The 24,962-nt window shown below is 44.7% G+C and overlaps 2 protein-coding genes and 1 long non-coding RNA gene across 9 annotated transcripts in view; 2 read left to right on the top strand and 1 right to left on the bottom strand.

Annotated features, from left to right (window-relative positions):
• C2CD2 (C2 calcium dependent domain containing 2) overlaps window positions 1-10,052 on the top strand; it is a 38,539-nt gene extending 28,487 nt beyond the window's left edge. Inside the window, exons 12-15 of one of the 2 annotated variants that reach the window (XM_080376704.1) lie at window positions 2,297-2,424; window positions 3,559-3,871; window positions 5,618-5,654; window positions 9,166-9,296. In XM_080376704.1, the coding sequence (XP_080232830.1) occupies window positions 2,297-2,424; window positions 3,559-3,871; window positions 5,618-5,643 (467 nt within the window). In that variant the 3' untranslated portion in view covers window positions 5,644-5,654; window positions 9,166-9,296. Of the gene's footprint in view, window positions 1-2,296; window positions 2,425-3,558; window positions 3,872-5,617; window positions 5,655-9,165 lie in introns of both variants that reach the window. The other variant, XM_080376703.1, reaches the window with a different exon arrangement.
• Window positions 10,053-10,414: 362 nt separating this feature from the next.
• LOC308059426 lies at window positions 10,415-15,092 on the bottom strand. The gene is made up of 2 exons (XR_013926232.1): window positions 15,024-15,092; window positions 10,415-14,449 (listed from the first exon to the last, which is right to left on the bottom strand). It is a non-coding gene; the product is annotated as an uncharacterized lncRNA (long non-coding RNA).
• Window positions 15,093-16,828: 1,736 nt separating this feature from the next.
• Window positions 16,829-24,962, top strand: part of PRDM15 (PR/SET domain 15) — a 38,708-nt gene continuing 30,574 nt past the window's right edge. For 4 of the 6 annotated variants that reach the window (XM_080376699.1, XM_080376697.1, XM_080376698.1 and 1 more), the window contains exons 1-2: window positions 16,829-16,945; window positions 21,869-21,914. In XM_080376699.1, the coding sequence (XP_080232825.1) occupies window positions 21,878-21,914 (37 nt within the window). In that variant the 5' untranslated portion in view covers window positions 16,829-16,945; window positions 21,869-21,877. Of the gene's footprint in view, window positions 16,946-18,439; window positions 20,752-20,772; window positions 21,038-21,868; window positions 21,915-24,962 lie in introns of those variants that run through there. The other 2 variants (XM_080376695.1, XM_080376696.1) reach the window with 2 other exon arrangements.

The following is a 24,962-nucleotide window of genomic DNA, read 5'->3' as shown; positions in this document are numbered from 1 at the left end:
GTTTGGAGGGGGGAGGTGACTGCAGAAAAGCCAGGCTGTCTTTTCTTTTGAATGACAGATTCCTCCTTTATAAAGGCGTGAGGGACACTGCCCAAAATTAAAACCCTGTGACACTTAATTCTAAGGCCATTGTGAAGTCCCCTCTGTCTGAAAAGAAGGCATGAGGCTGGACCGATGTAAGGAAGACTGAATTCTCTTCCTAGCCCTGCCACTGGGTGTTTTTGTGCTAATGCAAATAGACAACCTTGCTGTGCCTGTTGGTCCACCTTCCTAAGTCACCTGGCATACTGCTGAAGAGCCGCCAGAGCGTCAGGTGGCATTGATAGTAACTTTAATTATAAATTCACTTTGACTATACTAAATCTGATTTTGACTCCAGGGTATTTCACCTTTTCAAGCTTCAGCTTCTGAATCTTCAGCATATTTTTCAGTCCTGTGTGTGGTTACCATTTGATCTTTCTGTAGCTCTGTAGGCAACAGTAATGACAGATGTGACCCAGTCTAGCTGCAAACAGCACATGGTGTGGGTTTCAGTTCCCTTTGTGCAGATTTGAGTGGAAATGCGACAATCTGGAGATGATCTTGACTGCTCCTGGTGCAGTCAGAAGGCTTGCTGAGAGATAGAAATGCATTGGCCAAAAGGCAGAAATCTGTGGAAGAGCACAAACCAGTAACTATGAATAGCTGTAATAGCACTTGAATCTTTCCCTACTTCTAGACTAAGAGGTACTCGATATCATGAAGCAGCATGGTATTACTAAGCCAGTTTGGGAAATGTTAAGGTAGTGCTAGACTTCTAAATTGAGTCTCATAACTGTTTATGATACTAAAGATACAAAGCTCTTACTGGAAAACTCATCCAAAGACAACTTCGAGCACATTGATATGAACAGTGGATTTATGGGAGTGCAGGGGAATTTCTGTGAAATGTTTATACAACATAGCAGGAAGAATTACTCATTAGAACAGGTTTAAGCCAAATGAAAAAATACAAAGGAGCATTGGGTATGACAGTAACTTAAGTAATAGTTATTACAGGCATCATGCCAAAATAGCAACAAGCACTATGGAAAAGATGCTGTGGCCGTGCCATAGTTCTAAGTGATGACAACAGTAAGAACTAGCAAATGCCAGTGATGCTGTCCTGGATGCTCTCAGCTGTTCCTGGCGGCTTTGCAGTGGAAGTAGAGGTTTTTAATGAGTGTGCAGACGTGTGTGGGTATGCATACCCCTTGTGCACACATACTTTTAAGTTCCAAAAGTATCCAAGATACTTGGTGCAGCATAATTATTCAGGCCTCATCTTTTATTGCATTAATAACAGAAGACACTGCTCTGTTTAATGAACATTGGTTCCATTGCTGCCTCTGTTCTTTTGTTGTTAAAAGCCCACCTCAGACAGCATGGGGATTTTTGTCACGTTAACTTTCTTAGCCTTGTTTGTTCCTAAGATTGACGAGTTTGATTAGTGTGTATTTGCTGTGCCCGAAGTACTTGCATAGTAGATGCCAGAAATGGCCATGCTTAAAAATAAACTTGTGTTTGTCACTAAAGAGAATGCTCTTTAGTATAATCAACAGTTTTGTATGTACTACAAACAATTTTGTATTCCTGTGCAATGTTTGGAGGGGAGAATGGGGTGCACTTTACAGGCTTCGGAGACAGCTGATAAAGAGCAGAGTGACTGCTACTTTGCATTCCCCATCCTGTCATAGTGCCATAGCAAATCTGGAAATGCTAAGCAAGGATGTCTGGAAAAAAGAGCAAAATAGCTACCCGAAGAAGTAGTAGCACATGCTGTGCAGTTTTGTACAGTGTTGAAACTATGGCTCTTCATGATTGTGATACCTAGTGCTCTACCTATCCACCACTTCTGGGTTATATATATAGTTATATATATATATATGTGTAGTTATATATATAACTATATAGGGGTTTTTATATATAGTATATACAGTGTGTGTGTGTATATACATATATATACCCACACCATAGTGTAGTGGTGACTATAAAATAATTGGAAATAGTCGTATGTTTTGTCTAGGCTTCCAAAACCTGCTGTGTGCTCAGAGCAAGGCTTTGTAAGTGCAACTTAGGTACCTCTTCTGAAAGAATGGGTATCAGAGGGGAAAGACAAGACCCAATAGCTGGGAAGTGAGTTGGAAGATGTTTTGTATTGCCTGGTGTTTGTACCATCTTTGCCATTTTCTTTGAATTTTAAGTCAAGAACAAACTCTGCCTTTTCTGTTTTATCCCATTTTTCTTTTCTCCTTCTGAAATAATGCTTTCTTTTCAGAACTGCTGGTCCTGAATGGCACTGATCCTGTTGCAGAAGCAGCCATTCGGCAGTTAAGTGAATCTGCAAAGCAGAAGCTGAAGTCTCCTAGAAAGAAAAGCACCATTATCATATCAGGGGTGTCCAAGGTAGAGCAGAAAACAACACTTACTTAATGCTTAGTACTGTAAAGTCTTTACTCCTCTAAATGCAACTTGAAATTAATGTGTCCCATTCAGCAGTCTCTGCAGATCTAGGTCTGTGTGCCCGTTTGTTTCAATAACTGTTTCAAGTTAAGCCAAATCAGGATGGATTTGTTGGGGAGGGTGTTCATTTCTGATTGTTAGGTTTGACAGCCTGACTGAAAATGCATGGTATCCTTGGATGGGAATGAGATAATTAGGGATTTGGGAAAAATTATTAAGTTGAGAACAGAAGATAATTAGTCCTTCTCTGCGTTTCACCCATGAAAGGAAGATGTACAGAAAAAGTATGATTTTTTTTTCCTATTTTTTTTCAAAGTTGTTAAAACAAAACCTCTGAAAAATCTTCTACTCGTCTGGGCTCGGTTCCAGAGGGAGGGCAGACAGAAGACACTTTCTCACATGGTGTATAGCATTCCTCCAGACTTTCTTCATCCACAGCCTCAGTGTCCCATCTGTTGCTTGGTGCCTACCTGTAGTCCTTGTCCATCAGCAGCCTGCAGGGAATTTGCTGTCAAGGCTTGCTGTTATGCACGGGACCCCTAAAGAGCTTTGGGTGAAAGCCAAGTCAGTGGGAATGGCTCCCCTCATCATCACTGTGCTGTGATGAGGCGGGGGGAAATGAGAATCGGCTGCCACAGTGCCAGATGTAGCCTCATGGGAGATGGAGGCACTGGGGCTACATGGATTTGTGTTTAGCTGATATGGATGACACTAAGTCCTTTTACAAGATGAAATGCTTTGATGTTTATTTTCTTAAAAGGACCAAAAGATTGTTTATGCATACTGATACTTCATTACAGCAGCACATGTAGGAAAGAGTTATTTGCAGAGGGGCTGGGGATAGGTGAGAGGCACGCGCTTAATGGTTTTCCAGTCATTTGGCTTTAACAATGTGATTAAAACTTGGCTGTATGCTTCTAGCCTTTATTAGAACTAAGGAAGCTCAAAGTGGCATTCTGATAGCCCTGAGCGATACAAGTAAAAGTGTAAAGAAGAGAAAAGAACTTTTGCAGGGAGACTTGATTTCTTCCAGCAGAGTGGCTTGTGTCAGTGTTGTCTCTTATTTTCGCTGGGCAGACCTCTTTATCTCAGGACAGTGAAGCTGCGCTGATGATGGACTATGCTGCAGCCATGGACAGCTCCTGCAAAGAAGTAGATCCATCCACTGTGGACGAAGCTGTTGCAAAAGTCACTTCTGATGAAAAGCTGTCGTTAGGTGCTTCAGAAGTAGTACCCGATACTGAGCCACAGCAAAGTGCCCATAAGGCTTGGGGATTGGAGAATGGCAGCCAACAGTGGGACACCAACACGCTTTTAGACCAGACCTGTGAAGAAATATCTGGGAGCTCATTAAGTGTTTCAGAAACTGGGAGCATGAAAAAATCTAAAGGTATGTGAATCCTACCCCTGCTTCAGAGAACAACTTCTTTCTCTACGTAATTGGCAGTATCATGCAACACTGTAGTAGTTCATCCTTTCTTACTGACTTTTGTCCTTAAACGCCCTGTGATTGTGGTGTTTATTGAAGCTGTCCTACTAGCAGCCAGAAAGAGTGCAGTCCTCTGGCTCTCTGAGCCAGGTCAGGCTCTCTTACATTTCCCTCCATCAGGAAATAGAAGGGCTCACCCTTCAAAGTTGAAGGGCAACTCACTTAAGCTCAACTCAGTTATCTGGGAGAGAAGTAGCTAGCCATATCGTCAATTCTTTGATGAAAACTCTGTTCTTGTAAACAAGGACTTGTGCTGTATCAGCAGCTCCATTATTAACGCAAAAAGGGCAGGGGTCCACAGTTGCTTTCTGATACTTTCCCTCTCCTTCACATCTCTGAGCACAAGGCTGGCCTGCCCTCACTAAAGCGTGTGTTCAGGAAGCACCACAGCTAAATCTTAACTACCTTGTGAACGGTTTCACCCTTTTCTCTGATTTAATTCATACATAGTTTTCTAAAGAAAATGGTAGCTGCAGTTTGAAAATGTCTTGGGATTCTTTGTGTTTCCTTTTTAAATCCATAACTCTCTGAGCCTGTAGGACTGGTTTGTGGCTTAGTGGTAAACACAGTCTGACACAAGAGCCAATGCGGTGGCCTGTGCTCTGAACAGGTAGCACACCAGTCTCATGGGTTGCACATTGAAGTTGCAAAAATTGTGTTTCTCGCCCATATCCATCCCTCTTTTGCTTTATTATTTTTGATTGTTTCCTTACCTGGAGTTACTGTAAAATGGCTTACTACAAAATGTCAAAATATTATTAGATTATTGTAACCCACACACACATAAGGCATACACTGGAGATCTTTACCAAGGCTCTCCCTTAGAGCATCAAGGTTTTCTGGCCTCCTCACAGCTGTATAGCTCCACCTGATAAATTGGGATGGTACAGCAGCAATCATTTTGACATAGATGGTCAGGCATTGGAAAGTTCTGGGTGTGTTTGGGGTGGGTGTAGGGGTTATTTGTGAAAGAATTTGTCTCAATTGGAGCCTAGAAAAGTGTAGGAAGTTGTATGAGATATTGCAAAACCTATGGACTCTTCTTTAACATGTTATTCTAAAACAAGCAAATGGAAGTTTGTACATGAGCTGTTGTCTGGTTTTGTTTTTCCCTGTGCAGTATGTTGCAAAGAGATCAGGCTTCTAAAGAGCCTGTTTACAGAGTGTAGTATTGGACTGCTAAAAAGCTCAAAGTATCTCTAATATTTGAAAGAGCTGTCTCATCTTGAAAAAATATTTTAAAAAGCTGACTCAAATCCCTTTCTTCATCTGTGGATATATCTCTGTGGAAGTCTTGAATCTCTGCTTTGTCACAGCTGAGTAGATTTTGTGGAGTGAGATAGAGAAACATTTCAACCCCCTGCCTTCAGTTAGCTTTCAATAGCTCAAGGTTTCTGTTTTGTCAAATGCTTTCCCTTTAAAAAACGAAAACCACAAAACCAAACACAACAACAACAAAAACCCTAGAAAACTCAAACAAAGCAAACAAAACCCCTTCTGCTTTAAAAAGCCTTGTGTGTGTATTAATGTCTTAAATTTAGCGCTGTCTGGGTTTTGGTTTTGGTTTTTTTTTTTTACTTTTGCATATTTTTGGTTTTTACCTTTCTGACTTCCTCTTTCTTAACCATTCCCTTTCATAAACTTAAGAGGACTACTGTGCCAACCAGAATTAATTACCTACACAGTAAGTTATTTTTGTCTTTTTTTAAGAAAATGTAGCTTTACAATGGTACACTCATTGTAAAAACTGAAGCAAAACATAGTTTGGCACCTGTTTTCTTCTTCCTCCATCCATTTCTTTCCTCCCTCCAAAATTACCTTCCTGTGCTCAGGTGTCTTAGCAGACTAGTCTGCTGTAACAAATCATTTCTGATGGTCATGCTGTCCAGGTGGGCCACGCAGAATGGACAGAAAGGAAGGCTTGGACGGGTGCTCTACGTTCTTGATCTCTCTGTTATGCCCATTCCTGTAGTGTCTGTTTATCAATCAAAATCTGCTCATGCAAATCATGTGTGACCCCATAACTGGATGTGCATATGCAGAAAGCTTATTTTAAAACCTGCTGCTTACAGTTTTCTAGATCTCTTTTCTAACCTCACTTGTAGAGCTGCCAGGACCTCAGCAGGTATTTACAAAACCACCTGGATAAAAACTGTTTTGGAAGTTGGGAAGGAATGGAAAGAAGCGATGTCTATTCATATCCTTGTAGATGTAGAAGGAAATCTTACTTCATTAACAAAAACGAGATTCAGAAGTGATCCTAGTCCCACAAGCATTTTCAGAACACCGTAAACTGGTGCAGAGGAGCCTATGAAGACCTGTCGGTCTGTACAGCACTCTTGGCGTGCTCTCTGCTTATCTCCTGGTGTTAGGGGCAGAGTTGGCATATGGATCCTGTTGAACTCGAGAAGTAAGCATGCAAATAGCACGAGCATTGCCAAGCTTGTGATTTGCCCTACCCTGCTGCCTTAGCAGGGGTGCATGCCTCCACAACAGCTGGAGCCACTGTCAGGCAGCAAGTACCAAACTGGTTAGCAACTGATGGGTGGCAATGGGGATGTGGCAAGCTTCCAGATAGCAATGACCTCAGTGCCTCCAGAAACACAGGGAGCTTTCATGCTGGGGGGCTGCTGCTTGTGCTGAGCCTGTGCTGCTCTCAGGGAAGCGCTGCCTGCAGTTTTTCAGCTGCAGTGAGTTGTCCTAGGCCACCGGCACAATTTTTGCAGCGTTCTTGGTTTGGTTCTATTTCCTAGTATGGGAATTCGGTCTGAATGGATAGGACTAAACAGCTGCTTATGGATAAACCCTTCTGTCCTACTCCTCCTGTTGGCATAGCTTCAGCTGCAGCTGCCAAGACTGCTGGGCAGAACAGCTGACTGCTAAAACAAAAGCCGCACATCAGCGAGGCCTCATCAGTCCCCCCCAGCCTTTGCATATTAACAACTGTCAGTGTCATGGGGCTGAACACTGTTTCTTTTATGCTGTCAACAACAGCTTGAAGTGGTACTGCTTTGCCAAAAAGATCAATCAGAGGGTGATGGGAGAGCAGTCAAGATTCAGATCCATGAGTTACAGTTGCTTTCAGCTGACTTCTCACAGGGCACAATGGAGTGGAAGCAGAAGAATCTCAGCAGCAGCAAGACAAAACATGCTAGAATATGCTTCCAGGTGCTGAGTGGTTAGTTCTTAAAATACAAAATAATAAACCCAAGCACGTGTTTGTAACTGCTCTGTTCTGAACAAAAGCATCTGGCTGTGTGCAACAGAACTGCTGTGGACATACCTGTTCTGCAGCTGTCACTGTGCAAAATAACATGTAGCCGGGGTCAAGTCCTTGGAGGACAAATACATAATTCCAGCTATTGCACGGTATCGCATGAAATAATTGGTTTCTGTGTTGCTTTTTGTATCTATTTGCAATGGGAAGAAAAGCAGAATCAAGGCCATACAGTGACAGGAATTAATAGCTGAACTGAGAAATTTGAATCGGGAAACCTCTTAGTGGTACAGGAACGAGGTGTGGAAGCTTTGCCAGGAAGATGACTGTCCTCACATACTAGTCTGACTGCCAGAAGGCTCCTGTGTTGGCTTGCTACCTGGGTCCTCCTCTGTTCAAATTGGCTCGTGCCACTTGGACAACACCGCTACCCAAGTCTGCACAGAACTGTTGCTGTTTTAACATGGGGCTGATGTACTGACACGAGGCTGAGTCTTGCCAGTAGCTCAGAGTGGTGTCCCTGCCAGCTGCAACCAAGCTGCCTTACACATCAGGCTCACATGTGCTCATGGAAAGGGAAGGTGGAATTTGGCAGAACGGTGGCTGCAAAAACAACCCAAGCTTGCTGAGAGAGGAGTATTGGTAGCTATTGTTGGCAACATGAGTCCCGAGTCCCTGTTGAGATGACATCTGCAGTTGCCTTGGCTGCATAACAGGTTTGTCATGGGATCAAGGGAAGGAATGCAATAAAATAAAACAATTTACTGCAGAAGGGATTTGAGCAAATTTCTGAACCTGTTGGAAGCAGATGTAACATTATTTTTAATCTACTTCAAGTGAATTGCTATTCCTAACAGGATTTTAAAATAGCAAATGCTTTGTGATTGTTAGCTCTAGGTGATGCTGCTGAATTCATACAGAATACATGCTGTCTGGCTCGTATGGGCCTACTGCACACAGGTTGGCTGCCAGGTACTGTTCTCTGGCACCAAGAGCCTCCTTCATCTCGAATTAAAATGCCACCTTCATGTTGTGCATCACAGGCTAATCTTTCCTTTTTAGCTCCTTTGATCACTGAAACAACAGAGAGTAACATGGCTTTCTCTAGTTTAATCTTTTTATGTACTTTTATTGTATTGGAAAGATTGGATATGCCTGTTTGACATGTGAGAACCCAGCGTACAACCCACACCAAATGCTGTGCATGTGTATGTGTGACCACTAACATAGTTTTCAGAAGAACATTTGGAACTAATGAAGTGTAAGGAAGGAGACTTCCACAAGATGTGTGGATTGACTTTAGAACCTTAAATCAGAGGATTAATATTCAGTTGCTCATAGGCATGTTTCACGGTAGGTTTCCCTCCTTTTCAACAGCATAATTTCTGAAAGAACTGAAGGAAAATTCCTTTTTTCTTTAGTGCTTCTGTAGAAATGTATGTGAGCTCTTCTCTCCTGAACATTCTGCCAACAGTACACGTGCATGTATATGCATATAACTAGAACTACCGGAGTCTTTCATGATTCAGTTTGCATGTTACTTGCATGGAATTAGGAAAAGCAGAGAAATACATACTTCTGTGGAGTCTGAATTTCTCAGTGGTGTTCAGTAGGGAGAGAGCTGGATCAACAGCAGGGCAAAGAGGATTCAGTAGCATGTAGTGTGTAAGTATGTGTATGTGTGTCTCTGGCTGAAAGCACGACAATCGCTCGCATTTGCCAGTATCTGGAATCACTTATTCCAAGGTGGAACTCATACTATTATGGCCCCTAGGTTATGGACCATCAATGCTCTTGCTTTAGATTCACCACACTCTTAGGTTTCTAACATTGTTTGAATAGCACAATGTTTAAACTAGAAATGCTAAGACCAAGGCTTTCTTCAGTCATGCTGCAGTTACAATTGAAGCTGAGCTTCAAGGGGAAAGCAGCCTGTTCTGTCTAAAGTGCCCTGCACCTCTGCTGTTTGCTTCTGCAGGTGGGATTTTGAAAAAAAGTGCAAAGCTCTTTTTCCGCCGGCGACATCATCAGAAGGATCCAGGAATGAGTCAATCGCACAACGATCTTGTCTACCTGCAGCAGCCACTGTCAGAGGAAACACGCAAGAAGGGAGGCACTCTTTCACGTATTCTGAACAGAAAGCTCCTTTCCAAAAACAAAAGCAAGAACAAACTGAATGGTGCTTCAGCAGAACCATACATATAAGACTGAACACTCTCTGATGGGATACTTGCACATCAGTTGACCGTTTGTTTACAGAGCAGTACTAGAGAATACAGATAAGACTGATTAATTGCATAAAGTGATGTTCACTAGTACAGTGGTCCAAGAATAAACAGAAAGCTTGTCTTTTTTGTTTATTTTTTCTAGAACACTTTTTCTCTCTGATTATAAAGTTGCTCCTCTAAATACAAGCAGTGCTAATTGTATTGTGACAGCTTTTGGAGGACCATGTGGTTTATTGTAGAAGATGAGAGAGGATGAGAAATGGTACAGGTGGGAAGGACCTGCATGTAAGCACCTAGTTTACATTAATGTGGAGCTAAGAACTGAAACATCATACCTGCTATATGACTGAACCACTGTAAAGAGAGAAGATACCACTGTGCTTCCTTACTGAGCCTGGAATAGTAGCAACACAAGCCTCAACTTGTTTTTCTAGTCAGGCTGAAAGGGAAAAAGAGAGGCCCAGATCCAGTTTGTATTGTGGTTTGGAAACGGGTAAGTTTTCAGAAGCAGAACTAAAATGCTGATTAAGATAGCCTACTGTAATAACTCTAGCCTGCTGTAATAACTGCTCAGTCCATGTAGGTGGAGAGATGCCTTTGATATTAGCCATAAATCAATAAATTATGCAAATACTTATACTAGCATATTGTTTAATGTTCTGTGCATAAGTTATGCCTGAAAAAAACAGAACTTTCTCTAACGTCTACTTGAATCTACTCGCAAACAAAACATTTACAAATTCTTATATGTAGCTTTTCTTCCCTGTGTGAGAAGCTGCGTTGCTAATGCAAAAACCTGTCTTAGGGGCTCTAATTCCTTCTCCCAAGTACTTGTTAGACAAGTATATTAACCATCATACCAAATGCAAAGCTAGGAGCAATAAGTGATGAATAGAGCATATTTAACCCTATAATGCTTTTCACTGGACAGCTTGATTTACTTGCCAAACACTTACTGAGATCTTGGAAAACACAATTGTGAAAAGAGCTTTTTTTAAAAAATAATACTTCCCTTAGTCGTCTTTCAGTTTCTGGATCTACCAGTGTTGTCATGTGGCGAGTGGTTGGCTGGGTGAGTTTTTTAACTTTTTTTCCTCATTAAATATTGCAGCTGGCTCCTTTAAATTAAAAGAAAAAACTGGTGGCTTAAGTAAAGGCATAGTTCTTGTTTTGGCTATTAAGAAGAGTAAAATGTCAGTATTTCACAGGTACCATCTTTCATGCATACCTGTACTTTTCCATCATCTACATTCCTCCTGAGGACAAAGCACCAAGCCTGTTCTCTTTAGCCAAGAAAAACATCCATTCCATCTGAATCACTGACATGAATGGATGATATGTTTGTACCTGCTTTGCCAGCAGTGATCCTCCCCACTGCCTCTCCCACCCCCTGGCCTTTTCTCCCCTTAAGACATCCAACACTTTGGTTTAAGTTGAAAGCCCAAATATCTGCTATTCTTGCGAATAGAAAGTCACTGAAGAACAGAAACACATTTCAAAACTTATGATGGACTCTAGATTCCTTGGTAAATGCTTTTACAAAGAATATAAAAGTAGAGAGGTGTTGGTTTCTTTTTTACCAAGAAAACAGTAGAAGAGATGAACTGACAAAATCTTGCAACTAACTGAGCCTGTTTAAAAATACTGTTTATGTGTGTAACCTCCTAAAATCACTGTGGTAGTACAGCAGTTCAGACTATCAAATAGTTGTACATTTAAGCATGCTGCTTATTATGAAAACACTTGAAGGCATTTTAATATTCTGTATTTTGAAAATTGGCTACAAATGAGTCTTCTAGAGCTGTAATGTGCTTAGAAATCACAGTTCAGTAGTACATTTTTTTCCAGCTTCAATGTGCTTGAACACATTTGTTTATTGTTAATTCAATATAAAGTAGAAGTTAGGTTTCTTCATTTGTTCTACAGTGGTTCACGATATGAGTGTTAAAAAAAAATGGTTCTCTCAACGAAGACTTTTTCCCTTGACTTAAGTAGGAGCTCTTTGCATGATGGGGCCAGCTGGGGGTCAAATCTCTGCCATGTTGTAAATCCTTAGTCTTGTTTGCTGAAGGAGAAAACCACAACTGGCCATTGAGTTCAAGAAATCAAGGTGAGACTGAGCTCCATGGGTTACACCCCCTTACACTAAAAGCAAAGAGCTGTGGAATTGGGAATGTAAAGGGAGCACATAACACGTCTTGAAGTCTGCTTCAGTTACTGAACTGGGATTTTAATTTACAGAAGTTTTGTCATGTACGGTGGAATGGGATGGAAATAACACTGAATAACTTGCAGAATACAGGAGTAGGGTTTGCTTGTAGCTTACCCCAAAGAACAGGTACACACTGAAGTGGGTTGTTGGTTCCTCTTTCTCTTAAGGTCTTGATGATTGCCTAAATGCAAGTCTTGATGGTGGGAACCAAGAACATTCTGTACTGCAAACTGTGTGAAGGTTTGGGATCACATATATTGAGAAAGAATGAATTCTGAAGATGAGAAGAGTAAGGCATTTTGGGTAAAAAGGGAACCTTCTTTCTTAATTGTCTTCACTCCTCAGGAAAATAAACATTATTTAGTTTGATGTTTGACCTCTACATCTGGCTGGTGTGTTCCCCACCTCTTGCTATTCTTCTACAAATAATTTGTGTTCTATTGGAAAAACAAGGTAAGGTACTAAACACAAAGGGACAATTGAGTTGGTTAGTTGTGACAACCCCAAAGGCCCACGATACTGAATCCCATTCCTCCCTTCAGAGACGATTAGGTTGTCATTTATGATCAGGAGACCTGAGTATGTACGTATTTTTTTTTTGTTTACTAGTATTTAGGTCAGTGTAAGTTGTCAGTGGACCCTGACAACTAGCGGGAGCTATGCTACAGGTTTGGGATAGGAGGACTGGATTTGTAAACTGGCATAACTAACACTGAGATGTATCCTGCCAGGTGCTGCATGTTTCATGTGCAGTTGTGTGAAGGATGCTGGAGAGAATTACTTTGTTCTTTTATGTTTTGCAACCTTCATAATTTTAGTAACTACACTTTTGAACAGTAGAACAAATTTCTGCATGATGTTGCACTGAAAACTTGTTTTCTGCCTTCCAATTTAAGTATTTCAGAACAATAGCTTGGAAACAGCCTGTGAAATCTTTCTTCCTTTTTGCCCCTTTTCTTACACTTTTGTGTCTCTGAATATTCTATACAGCAAAGAAGGCATGGCATTTAATAAGCACTGAGAACTGAAGGCTTGCTTTTCCCCTCTGAAGAATTTTTCTGCCCGTAGTTGAAACTTCTTAATCTTTGTTGTTTTTCTTTATGGCATTTTAGCTTTTCATTTACCTTGATGAAGACAACCTGCATCCTTACCTACCCAAGATTTGCCTTGACTTTAGTCTGAATTTTGACCAAGCGGTAAAAGAATTAGATTCCTCTTTGTAGATCGAAGCAATAAACCTACCTAGTATCTCAAGTGTGAATATAAGCTACATAACTTTCTTAAAGTGACTGAGATCACTTTAAGAGTCACTTTAAAGAGGAAGGGGTTCTTTATCCCTAGATTGTCGGTATTTCATATCCAGTTCACCTCAGGAAAAAATTATAGTTATGTCACTCCTAACTATACATGAAACTTGTGAATCTGAGGTGGCAGGAAGGAGTGGAAGAAAATTCATATTCATTTAAAAAGCAAAATAGTTTTGGCAAACTTGAACTTAATGGACAGGTCATAAACTGTGCAGGCATAAATACTGAGCTTTATTCTTAAGCTTTCTGTTAGATTTTCTTTTTCCCCTGCTCTTTCTTTGGGAGAGAGGTGAGGCTCCAGGTCATACAGAGCTGTAGTTACCTCCTTGCTCTTGAGAGGACACGGCTTGCAGCACTGCTTTTTTTGAGGTGTTCTGTTGCCTGGCAATGATAGCAGCTTTGAGGATCAGTGAAATTCTACAGCATTTTGTAGTACTGCGTCTCCTCACTGGTTGTAGGTGGTTTTAAAGTGAAAGCTTTCTGCTGTACATGCAAAAGAAAAATCAAAGTCACCTACATAAAATGCTACCACATGCATATAGGGAAGCAAAGTAAGAATCTTGTTCTTGTAACATCTTTTTCAGCTCTGGTAGCTCTAGGTGTTACAAGGAGCAGGAGCTCTATACAAGGTGGGAGCCGCATGGCTTTTTCATTGTAGTTTATTGCAGTTTTTTAATTGTAGAGCTGAAGTTTGAGATAAGTGCTTATCCCAGTACAGAATTAAGTATACTGTAGCTCCAGGCTAAGACATTCCCGTTGTGAGTGGGAACAGCTGACCTCATGCTTTGACTTCTACAGGACCTAAGTGGATTTATTCATGTGTTTAAAGTCGGCATATGCTTCTCTACATTGCTAAGCCACAGCCTTGGTGACAAACAACTGAAGATTAACTGTGTAACAAGGGTGATTAAGTTAAGGGTGAATAATATAATTTCACTCGGGATATCCAAACTGCTGCTATGCAAGATGCTGGCATGGTGTGAAAATACCTGGGAAGCATGGGTCTGAGGTCTTTCCAATACTATAACTCTGTATTTCCCAATAATGTATTACGCTCTGATATTCCAGGTGGAGTAAAATATTTTTTCTAGCATTCAACTGTGATACTAACTTTTTCTGTGGTGGGGTTGTTTGTTTGTTTTTCTTTTTTTCTGTGTGTACACTAAGTCAGTGTAATTAAGAATGATATACAGATTTATTATATCACTAAAAAACCTGAGAAGATGATTTTTTTAAAGAAATAACTGCTGCTGTACATACAATAAAGCCAATTGTCTCTGTGTAGTGCACTGTCCTACATACCTAGTCAGCCAAGCGTAACAGATGGTTTTCTACTCTCCTTCACTAATTTGACCTGTTGCTTTGACCTGTTGACCATTTACCTGTTTACTCAGGAGCAGAGTTCTCCACTGATGCTGTGCTGACACCATGGGTTGTTTCTGATAACCCTGGCTATATCAGGTAGCCCCTTCTTGTTCCTTGAGAAACTGCCTGAAACATGGACTGGGTGGGAATCTAATGGAAAAAGGAATTATGAACTCATTGTGGTTACTTGTTATTTTTTCTTTCATTTATATTCTATTACCCTGAAACCATTTGTTATTTTGGGAGCAAAGAGGGAGGAGTGTTATGGCCTATACCCTGTAAAGAAGACACCAGTACTAAAATGAGCACAGCCTGGGAATAAGGTTCTCTTGCAGTCATTTTACTGAAAAAGGTATGTTCTAATAAATGCTGCTACAAAGCCCTACCAGGCAGGGGGAGGGGGGGGGGGGAGGGAAGGGGAGAGGGAGGGGGAACAACACCAAAACCAGGCATTCATATGAAAATAGCCACGATACTGTTTTTATTTTCCTTCCTAAAGTGAGTGCTGTACCTTCTTTTGCAAGGAAATTGTATGTTACTTTACTGCGAGTTGCTGTCCACATTTCTATGCCTGTTTATTTCATACCCTTGAAGTGCTTAGCTGAAATTTCCTAATGGTCTCCCAACAAACCTTCTTACTTTTTGTCCCCACTCTAATCTTGGGTGAGGTTTTTTAACTTGTATGATGCCATTCATGTATGCTGGCAAAAGTGACAAGACTTACCAAAACGAGAGCAGGAATGGATGTAGCACTATGTCTGGTCCATACTCTTTCCTCCAGTTCATCATTCTTAAACAATGAATAGAAGGAATTTTCATTTTTTTCATCTCTCTACCCTAGCAAGACTGGTGTAAAATGCCAGTTCACAGTCTGATGTTAACTCTGCAGAAAGGAAGGTAGGCATACTGGCAAAAAAAAAAAAAAATGTTGGAGCTGCAGGATCCAGAATCGCATGTATTGTAAATCCAGATTTCTTCAGCTAGGAAACATACAGATAACTATTCTGAATTAGTTAATACTTATTCTGACAAAGCGAATGCACTGCAAGCAGGATGTGTACTGGATGCTGAAGAAACCTAGGCCAGAGGCCCAAAGACAGCTCTGTGAACACGAATATGCACTGAGATGTACAGGGAAAATTAGTAAAAGCAGACTATACAAAACTAAAGACCGGTCAGCTTCAATCTTTGAAAAAGCAAATGACCTGTACTTGAAAAATTCCCCTTACTACTGCTGTACTCATTAAAAGTGACTCACCTGAAGTTTTCAAAGAATAAACGGTTCCCCCTCCTTAAATTGCCACCTTTTGCCAAGAAACAGTGTTGCACATGTTCAAAATTAAAATGCTGCATTGTTACAGTTTACCCAAGTACTTAAGAAGTGGAGAGCTGCAATACTCTACCCATCCCTCTTCAAACCAAGTACTTGTGCCGAAGGGGATATAGGATGGGTGAGGTGAGAGTGAGGAGCCTGGCTTTAGCCAGCTGTAAAAGACATAGCTGTGAGAAGAGCACATCCCCCCAAAAGGACAGAACTAGCACCTGCTTTCCATCATCTTTAAATCTTCAGCGGTGCTTTTTCTGTGAAGACTGGCCAGCCGCACCACAGTGGCAGGGAGCACTGCGTAAGGCTTTGTGGGGGGCTCCGTTGTAGGCGATGCTTCTTCCCAGAGGAAAAAACTCGGGGTGTCTCTCTCGAATACAGAAAGCGTAAGTGGTTCCTGCCCCCAGCCTCTGCCTCTGGAGGGGTGTTCTTGGCTGCACGGTGCACACTTCGCTTGGGGCGGGGTAAGCGCTGCTGTAACCTGAACTGAATGCTTAAACCCCCTTGAGAGCTTTTGTTCCCTGGGCACCAGATTTCAGTGGTAGCCCACGATATGAAAAAAAACCACCCAGATATTACTGGTTGCATTTGTGGATGGTACGTGTGGCCGCAGTGTTCGCTATCAAGCACAGCAGGGCTGGGCCCCGATAACACCCTGGTCAGCCAGGCGGAGGGGCTCGGGCGCGCTGTCCGTTGGCCTCGGCGAGGCTCGGGCGCGGAGGCAGGCGCTCAGGTGCTTGTTGAGGGGTTAGCAGGGGGAATGGCAGGGCCGGCAGCCTGCCGTGCGCCTGCTCGGCTCCTGCGCGCCGTCAGGCCGCTCCTGGGACACCGCCCCGGCGGCCGGCACCGTCCGGGGGACAGGGGAAAACCCAACTGGTGCCGCCCGGCTGCGGAGCCACCCCCGACGGCAGCCGCCCGCCTGCTCCAGCCCCGCCCGGCACCGAGGCGCCGCGCCGGCAGCACGGGGCAGCCGGCCGGGAGGGGGCGGCCGCCCCTCGCGCAGGTGTCGCACGGCCCGGTTGGGGGGGGACCCCGGGGACGCGGTGCCGAAGGCCCGGCCGCCCCCGCTGCAGACCCGCCCCGGCAGGGACGAGCCAGGGCGATGGGCGCGCCTGGAGTAGGACTGCGCCGCCGCCGCCCCCCCGCTAACGACGGCGGCTGCTGGCGGGGCCCGGGCCGCGCGGCCCTCCCCGCCGCCGGTGGACTACGCTTCCCACCGTGCTTTGCGGGCGGCCCGGACGGTTTCCGGTGGCGCGTGGTTTCCGGAGCGGATCGGAACCCGGAGTCCGGATCCGATCCGGGTCTGGCCATTCCCCAAGCAGGTAACGCCGGTTCCCCGCGCTCGCGCCCGCCGCGCCCCACCCCGCCCCGGCCCACGCGCGGCACTCCCCACGCGGGACCCCCGCCCCGCCGCCCCGCGCCCGGCCCGCGCGGCTCAGCCCCCGCGCCTCCGCTCGCCGCCCCGCCGCTCCCCGGCCGCGCGGGGCCGAGGCGGGGGCGGCGGCGAGGGCTCCCGGGGCGGCGGCGGCTCCCGGCGTGGCGGCGGCGGCGGCCCCGCCGCCTCCTCCTCCGCCGCCGCCGCCTCCTCCATGCCGCCTGTTCTTTGTTACAGCGGCCGTGCCGCGGCGCGCGGAGGGAGGGCAGTAGCGAGGGGGGCGAGGCGGGTCCGAGGCAAAACCCGGCGGAGCCGCTCCCGGATCCCGGGCCGGGGCCCGCCGCCCGTCGGGCTCCTGGCGGCCGCGGCGCGGTCCCGCCGCTCAGCGCCGGCCGTGCCCGCGCTGAGGCCTCCCGCCGGCCCCGCTCACACACACGCACGCACCCCGCGGCGCCGGGAGGCTCCGGCCCCGCCGCCGGGCTGCGCCTTGCCGGGCGCCGGCCCCGGCAGCGTGTCAGGCGGGCTGGGGGGGTGGTGGCGGCGGGGCGCGGGGGCTGTGTGGGGGCGGGGGGGGTGTCCCCGCAGGCGGGGCTCGGCCGGTAGGGCCGTTGGTCCGGGGCGGGCGCGGGCCCTGTGAACGGGCCCTTTGAGGGAAACGGCCCCGCTGGGGCTGGTGCCGCCGGCAGCGGCGTTTCCCCGGCGGCAGCGAGGAGCCCTGCCCGGGCTCCGGGTGCGCGCCGCCTGGGAGAAGGTGCGGTGCGTTCGGTGCCAGACAAAAGGAAGGAAGCCCCGGCCGGCAGTGCTCCCCGCGGACACGGCCTCTGCAATGCGCTCCTTTTCTGCTCGCGTTCGTTAAACTTCGCGTGTGCTTTATTCAGCCTGGGCAGCGTGAGGTTGCAACGTTGGGAAGGGCAGGTGGTGTGAACTCAGCACCCGCTCTGTTACTGTGCTTCCCCTTGCTGCTGTGGAAATTCTCCCCCTCCCCCTTCCCAACAGTAACTGATGGAGCGGTTGTAGATTTGTGTGGATACAAGGTCTCAACGTAGTTTACCAGATATTCTGCCAGATAGCTTCTGATTACTTCGAACAGTAGCGTGAACAAATTAGGCTACGTTATGAAGACGACAATGTGTATTTTTAAGCGTGTTCTGCTTGCACATGTGTATTTGCAGTAACCATCCTCTTGTGTTTTCTAGTTACTTATTCATCTTAGCAGAAGCCCATTTTAGAACTTTAATGGAAAACTGAAGAAAGGGAAACTTCTGTTTTACTTTGTTGGTCATTAAATTCAAATACAGATTTTTTAGGGATTTGGTTTATTTTTTGATTCTTAACTATTTTTTTTTAAATCCATTTGCAATATCAAAATTACTCAACTTACCACTGAAACCCGATTTCTTTCTTCAGCAGATTATAAGGGGAAGGTATGTTTTTTACACCCAGTCTTACATTTTTGGATAGCTTACGGCTCAGGTGGTTCCCCGACACTAACACTGCAGCACATCATGCTCCACAGGCAGATACCTGTGACACCGCAGCCCCTCCATGTCTTCATCTGGGTTCCCGCCAAAAGTGTTCAGAGGCCTGTGTTGCAGCTGGAGTTTGTGTGCTTAGCCGTGTGCTTTACACTGGGCACAAAGTCACTCACTTAATTATACAAGCAGCTTTTTTACTGCTGTCAGAATGAGGCCTCGTACCTGTGGTCTAATTTCTTCTACGTAGCTTTTCACCTGATTATTCACTGCTTAGTGATTGGTCTCTGGTTTATATAAAAGTATCTGGTATTCCCAGAAGCTTTGATTACCTCTGCAAGACAAGAACATAACTGCATGCAGTAGGATGAGTTAATTTCATGGAATATTTTTCTGATATGAATGATTGAAAAGGAAATCAGACATGGGTCAGAGCAACAGCAGATGAGGGTAAAAAACTCTGAAGTCTGTCTTCAGTGCTATCATGTGAGCTAGTGTGGCCATTGTGTGATTGCATTTACCAGATAGAGTGGGTGGCATAATGTCATTTATTTAAAAAACTCTTGGGAAATACAGTTGAGATTTGTGAGTTTTGAAGCCTACGAGTGAGAAGCAGTATGTGTCTGCAAAGCAGAATTGTTAGAGCCATTTTGGGGCAGTTCTTCCTTTCTTACGCTTTCTGTAAAGTACGAAGGGGGGGAGGGGGGAAAGGACCACATGAGAATTTGTAACAAGGTGCAGATACTAATGCAAGGTGGTCCTCTTTTTTTGCACTTGCATGTTGAGGTGTGAGTTTATTTGATAGATAATACATTACCTGTTCCTGTTTATTTCAAAGCATAGCAGGTCATTGTGCTGAACATAGGGAAGACACATGACAAATCAGAAATGTTGTGATGTGGAAAATAGAAGTACTTGCTGCAAAAATGAAAATTGCACTAATGCAGATAATAGCTGTAACGTAGTGTCCTTACCAACTACGCGAGGTATGTTTGAGGGACCTTTACGTTTTCTCCCCATCACCTTGAACAACATTTATGCTACTATGATTTCTCCGCCCCTTTGTTGCTATTCTCATCTGATGGCCCCTAAAACAAGACTGATGTTGCTGCTTCTGTAATACTGCATGTCATCAGTCTGTTATTTGTGAAGAATGTGACACAGGAAAGTCCTAGAAAGAGAATGCCTTTGACAAGCAGGTCACACAGCAGTATTGCTCATCTTGCTGCAGTGTCCCCTGCATATCTGAACCATTGACCAAGAAGACTATTTGTTAATTCAGCCATATTTAGGATTAAAGTCTTGTCAGGAAACAACCAATCTAAAAATAACTGGACATACACCTCTTGAAATAGTGCAGAGCATCCTCAGTACATCTTGGTTAAAAAGCAAAACAGAACAATTTTTTACATCAGCCTACAACGTGCTTTCTGTGGCTTGTTTTGCACAATTGTACTCTGGGTTTCCCTAAATACCTGTTGCATTGTCAGTGCTTTCAGAAAAATAACTCTTGGGAAATTCCCTGAATTGCTGCTTGTGCTCAGCACTGGACTTTTGTATAAATGCTTTATTATATGAGTTCAGTCCCCAAAAGCTGTAGCTGAGAAAGGCCTAGCCTGTGCCACAGACAGACAGTGCTGGCCCCTTATTAGGGCAGTGGGTATTAGGAGGGATCGTGCTGTTGACATTAGGTGGAGTTGGGGAAGGTAGGGCTTGGAACGGGCTGTGGGGGAATGCGAGGGTGGCCAGACTTGGTGGCCAAAATCCTTCTTAGGCTGCTGCTTAGATGACGGAGCAGCAGGAGGCAAGAGCCTCGGCAACCAGGTGCCCGTTTATATTCCCATCAGTTGACTTCCTGGCTGTCCACCCAGCACATCTCTGTCCTTTGCTAACTGGGAGTATCCTGCCCATTGGTGAAGGAACCTGTTTGCTGCTTGTGGTGGAGGCTTGAGGGAGAGTGGAGCATGGGTGCAGCTGGCTGCTGCTTATCAGACACGGCTTCCTGGCATGTGCAGGTGCCATTGTAGCTTTAGCATCAGATTTGACACAAGTATAGAGTCCTTCCTGAAACGGTGAAAGGGGTTGTGTGGGACAGGGACTTCACTTGCACTGAGAAGTCAGTAGAGCTGGTACCTGTGCAGAAGTAGCTGCTGCTCCAGGCTCCAGCCTGAAGCATATCCATGGCCCAGCCAGGCAGAGCGTCTGAAGCATCAGTGGTCAAGAATAAACTCGTTAACGGGAAGTCCTGCTTCTACACTGATGCTGAGTAACGGCCATGCTTGTGTGTATCTTTAACTTTGCTTCTGTTGTTACAGTAGCACATGCTTTATCTTTTTTCCAAGGGGGCTCAGCTGGCTTGGTGTGTCTTTGGTCATGTTTCCTCCCTTCCTGTCCTACTCCCCCTCATGGGTTCAGTCTCTTACTCCTTCCTGTTCTCTTCTTGACCAGTGTGCTTGCTGTTTCTGCAGCCTCATTCTGTCATAGCTCTGGGTCATGATCTTCGACTTGCTTTGGCTCTCACTGGGCGTTGGGAAAATTGATTATTTGAAGAGGAGAGCCTTGTCATGGTTAGAAAAGGGAAAACTATCTTCTAGATTCTGCTTGTGCCCTGATCTTAGCCACACGTAATCAGATTATTTGCCAACCATAATTTAGACTGTCTAGACATCATTGAGGAGCAATAGATAGTGTTTATGCAAGTTTTTAATGCATACCTCCAAAACTGATTTATATAAGTGAATATAGATTATCCTTATTTTATGGGTGAAAGTAAATTGGTGAGTTACCATTCATGGAAGGTCAGTGACAGAGATTGGATTTTTTTCCAGGTTTTCTGACGCCCTTTACCACAGTATAGCTTTGCCTTTGAAAGAAATCTGTGATCGTATCTACAGGTTTTAGGTTCTTAAGATTAATGTCTTAAGTAATCCACCCTTCATAGATAACTTTTTTAACTACTGTTCAATAAAATGTTCCATTGAACCAAATGGGCCTTGTTTCTGCAGCGGTTGTTGCTGCCCTGGATTAGTCCCCTCGCTCTGCTCGTTCTGAGGCTCCGTGGGAGCTTACAGCAGGGGACACAGGGGTGGCTGGAGGTTGGTGAGGGAAGGGATGGGGAATGGCATGAGGCAGCATGGCCTCACGGAGAAATGGCTGTGAACCTGCAGACATGTAGGCTTCCTGGTAGTGACTTCAGCAATACATGTAATGATACAGCAGTCACTGGGGGATTTTTAGCAACTTTAATTCCTTTAACTTTTCACTGATACTCCTGGAGGGGCAGTAATGTGTTTGGGTATGCTCTGGGGCAGTCAGCATCATTAGTCCGTAAAGGGGTGTTTCCATAATACAGAAGGTAAAAGTCATCCAGAACTAACTTCATCTTTGTATTTTGGCAGGTTTGAAAAATGGCTGAAGATGGCAGTGATGAGACTATGTTTATTTGTAAGTATTAAAAGGGAAAATTAACTTTCATGATGTGACCTGTCTACTCAGAATGATTGAAGACTAAAACAGACTAAGTTTTTATTTAGGAAAATATTTATGTAAAAGAGGCTCAAACAGCTTATGGAGGAGTAGAGAGAAAGTTGCTCATTTTAAGCATACACATTCTCCCAGTTTTGTTGGCAAACACAGAGACCTCTGAACGTGAGTTAGCAGAATAGATTTGTAATGGCTGAAGTAAGTGAGATTGAAGGCCTGACAGTAGTTTAAGCCTTTCATTTATACAGCCAGCTTTAGCACCCAGGGGTGTCTGTGGGGAACTCTGACCTCTAGCCTGAGTTGAAGATCTGCAGCTCCACGGGAGGGTGCAGGTTCATTATTCTTTCTGGACAAGCCCAGCTGGAGATGCACCAACTGCCCTGACGAGTTTCACTCATGGCATTCACTGTGTTTTCTTGTGCCCCTGTGCCTGGGCCAGTGCTTCATGCAGCTCAGCTCTGTGGTCTGTCTTCTGTGTAGCCCTGTATGCTGCGTCGGGCTCAGTGACCTGGCATCTGGACTTGTGGGGTCATGGCATGTGAAGAGAGGCTGCAGCGGTGGTGTGCCCAGGGACTGTGGTGGGCCGTATCCCATGCCTGATGGAGCTTGGCTAGTAGGCATGTTTCCCAGTGGCATACTAGCCCCTGCAGCTTCTCTTTTTTCACCAGCCTGGATATGTAGGATCTGGTGTCACAACAGAAAAAAGCAGAGTCCACTCACCTACTTGAATTAGCAGAGAGGACCCAGATACTGTGGAACCTATCTGGAAGAGCAAAATGAAGCATACATCACCGGTCGTATGGATCCACAGCCTTTTACTCCTGATGGCTCCACAGCTGTACATAAACCTTATGGCAACTATGCTGGAAAGTTCCACTTTTCCCTCCACCACAGATTCACCAGGGTTCTTTCAAAAATAGTGTTGACTCAGTAGGCAATCTTACTGAGTTGCAGGTACCAGTAGTGAAGTTACCTTATCTTCCACTTCATAAAAAGACGCTGGAGGATAGCAACAAGGATTAGGATGTGACACCCTAATTTGTACAGAAAGAAGGTGTCACACAACATGGTTTTCCCCCTTCCAGTGGGGAGACTGGTCATTTCTTTAGCTTTCTTGTGCTCTCTGTAAGTTTTTATCATGCGATATGGGAACTGCTTTTGCTCTGAAAAAATAAGTTGTTATAAATGATACTATGCACTCCCATAGTTAACATAATTGAATACATATTTCATAGACATAAGAGAGTTTTTGAGTAATTTTTGATAGAAGTCTGTGAATAGACTCCCCCTCGGGTATTTTACCATTTGTCCCATGCTTAGTTTTGTATTTCTCTAGTGGCTGTAATCTCTTGAAAGTGTCACATACGGTGAGCATAACAGCCTTGGGGGTATGTCTGCTGTAAGGTGCTCCTTAGATTTTGAGAGGCATGCTACACAGTATCAGTGTCGTATTCCCCCCACTATGATCATTCATTTGCAAAGGAGCGAGAGGAATGTGTAGCTTATTCCTGCATGTAGTTTTGGATAGTGCTGTGTGCACTTTGTTGAACCTGTGCAGTGGCTATCTTTGCAGAAGTAAGGGGTGCCTAGATGCGGTCAAAAGATAAGGGGAATGACAAAGTGCTTAATTTCCTTTGGCAGCAAAGCCCTTTTAAGAAGTTGTCGCTCCGGCTATTCCTTCCTGTCCCCATTGGTTATGACAACCCTTTGTGGTTGATAATCCAGTTCTTTTCAGCAGTCTGGTTTACACATTCCTTTGTGGCTCCTGTGCCTTCTCTGGTTCTGGGAATTTGTATGTAGCCCAGATTATTTCAGCAGTATTAAGCTCAGTGTGAGCTACAGGCCCACCTAAGGGTGGTAGTGGTACAGTAAACAGTGTGGGACAGCTGTAGGCTTCGTTTTGATGCTGGTGCTATGTGAATAGCACATGCCTGCAGATCCTTTCCTCCGATACAGCTATCTGCTGCTGTACAGCAAACTGGACTGCGAAATTCATTCAACTGAAAAATAAACTGATGGGAAAAGCTGATTGTTTCGTTCCTTGGTTCACCAGAGGGCATCACAAACAGCTGTACAGGAAGCAGCAGCCAGGCTTGGGGGTTACACCAAGCTGGTTTGTCAAATGCATGTGGATTTTCACTGCTAAGCTGTTCTGTTGCCAGAAGAAGCAGCAACACGGAGCTGTGCGTTATAGTTTGGGATCCCTTTTCCATGTCTTAGAATAAATCATTTTTTTAGTTCACTGGGACGGATGCTGCGAGGGAGAGGTTTCCAGTTAGGAGTACAGAGTAGCTTTGCCAGAGGGGACATACCCTGGAATGACATGGCTTTTGTCCTATTCTCTTCCCAAACAAAGCATAACCACCATAACTTTGCATCCTTACTGAAGTTACCTCACTTGCCCTTGTGAGTGTGGAGCTCAGATGAAAATCACGCTATAGGAATATAACCCTTGTGTGATGATCTCTTCTTAAGCTGCATTAGTAGCTGACCAGGCAGGGCAGTTTGACAGCTGTTTTTCACAGTGAAGCAATGTGTATGTGTGTGAAATCCTGTTAAGTTGGCTTATTTTAGAAAGCCTCAAATTACCTTGGTCTGGAAATTGTTCCTTAGGAACTATTCAGTTCTGACTAATTTACAGCCACTTAATAAAGTAAAAGTTAATTTAGGTAAGCTGACCGTGAATTAAAAAGTGGCCAAAGTGTGTTGCGCAGCCAGCTGGCTTGTTTGGAAAGGCACCAGAAGGTATCTTGGAGGTATCTCTCCCTGCGCTGTGGGTGAGGAGCACGAGCAGGCCAGGCGTGGCTCCAGGCAAAGCTGGGTTCCCACAGTATGCTGTGCCTGTCGAGGCCCTGTGCCAGTCCTGCTGCTGGTACTCGGTTTATGCCTCCCGGTGCTCAAATGACCATGCTACCCAAGCTGTTTCTGAAAGCCTGGGTTCTGGTGAAGGTGGTAATGTGGTTTTCTTCAGTTGCTAGATGTTACGGCACTTTACCTGACAAGTAATGC

This window comes from Falco punctatus (assembly GCF_963210335.1).
Source record: "Falco punctatus genome assembly, chromosome: 2".
Classification (NCBI taxonomy): domain Eukaryota; kingdom Metazoa; phylum Chordata; class Aves; order Falconiformes; family Falconidae; genus Falco; species Falco punctatus.
This window is presented reverse-complemented; position numbering and strand designations above follow the sequence as displayed.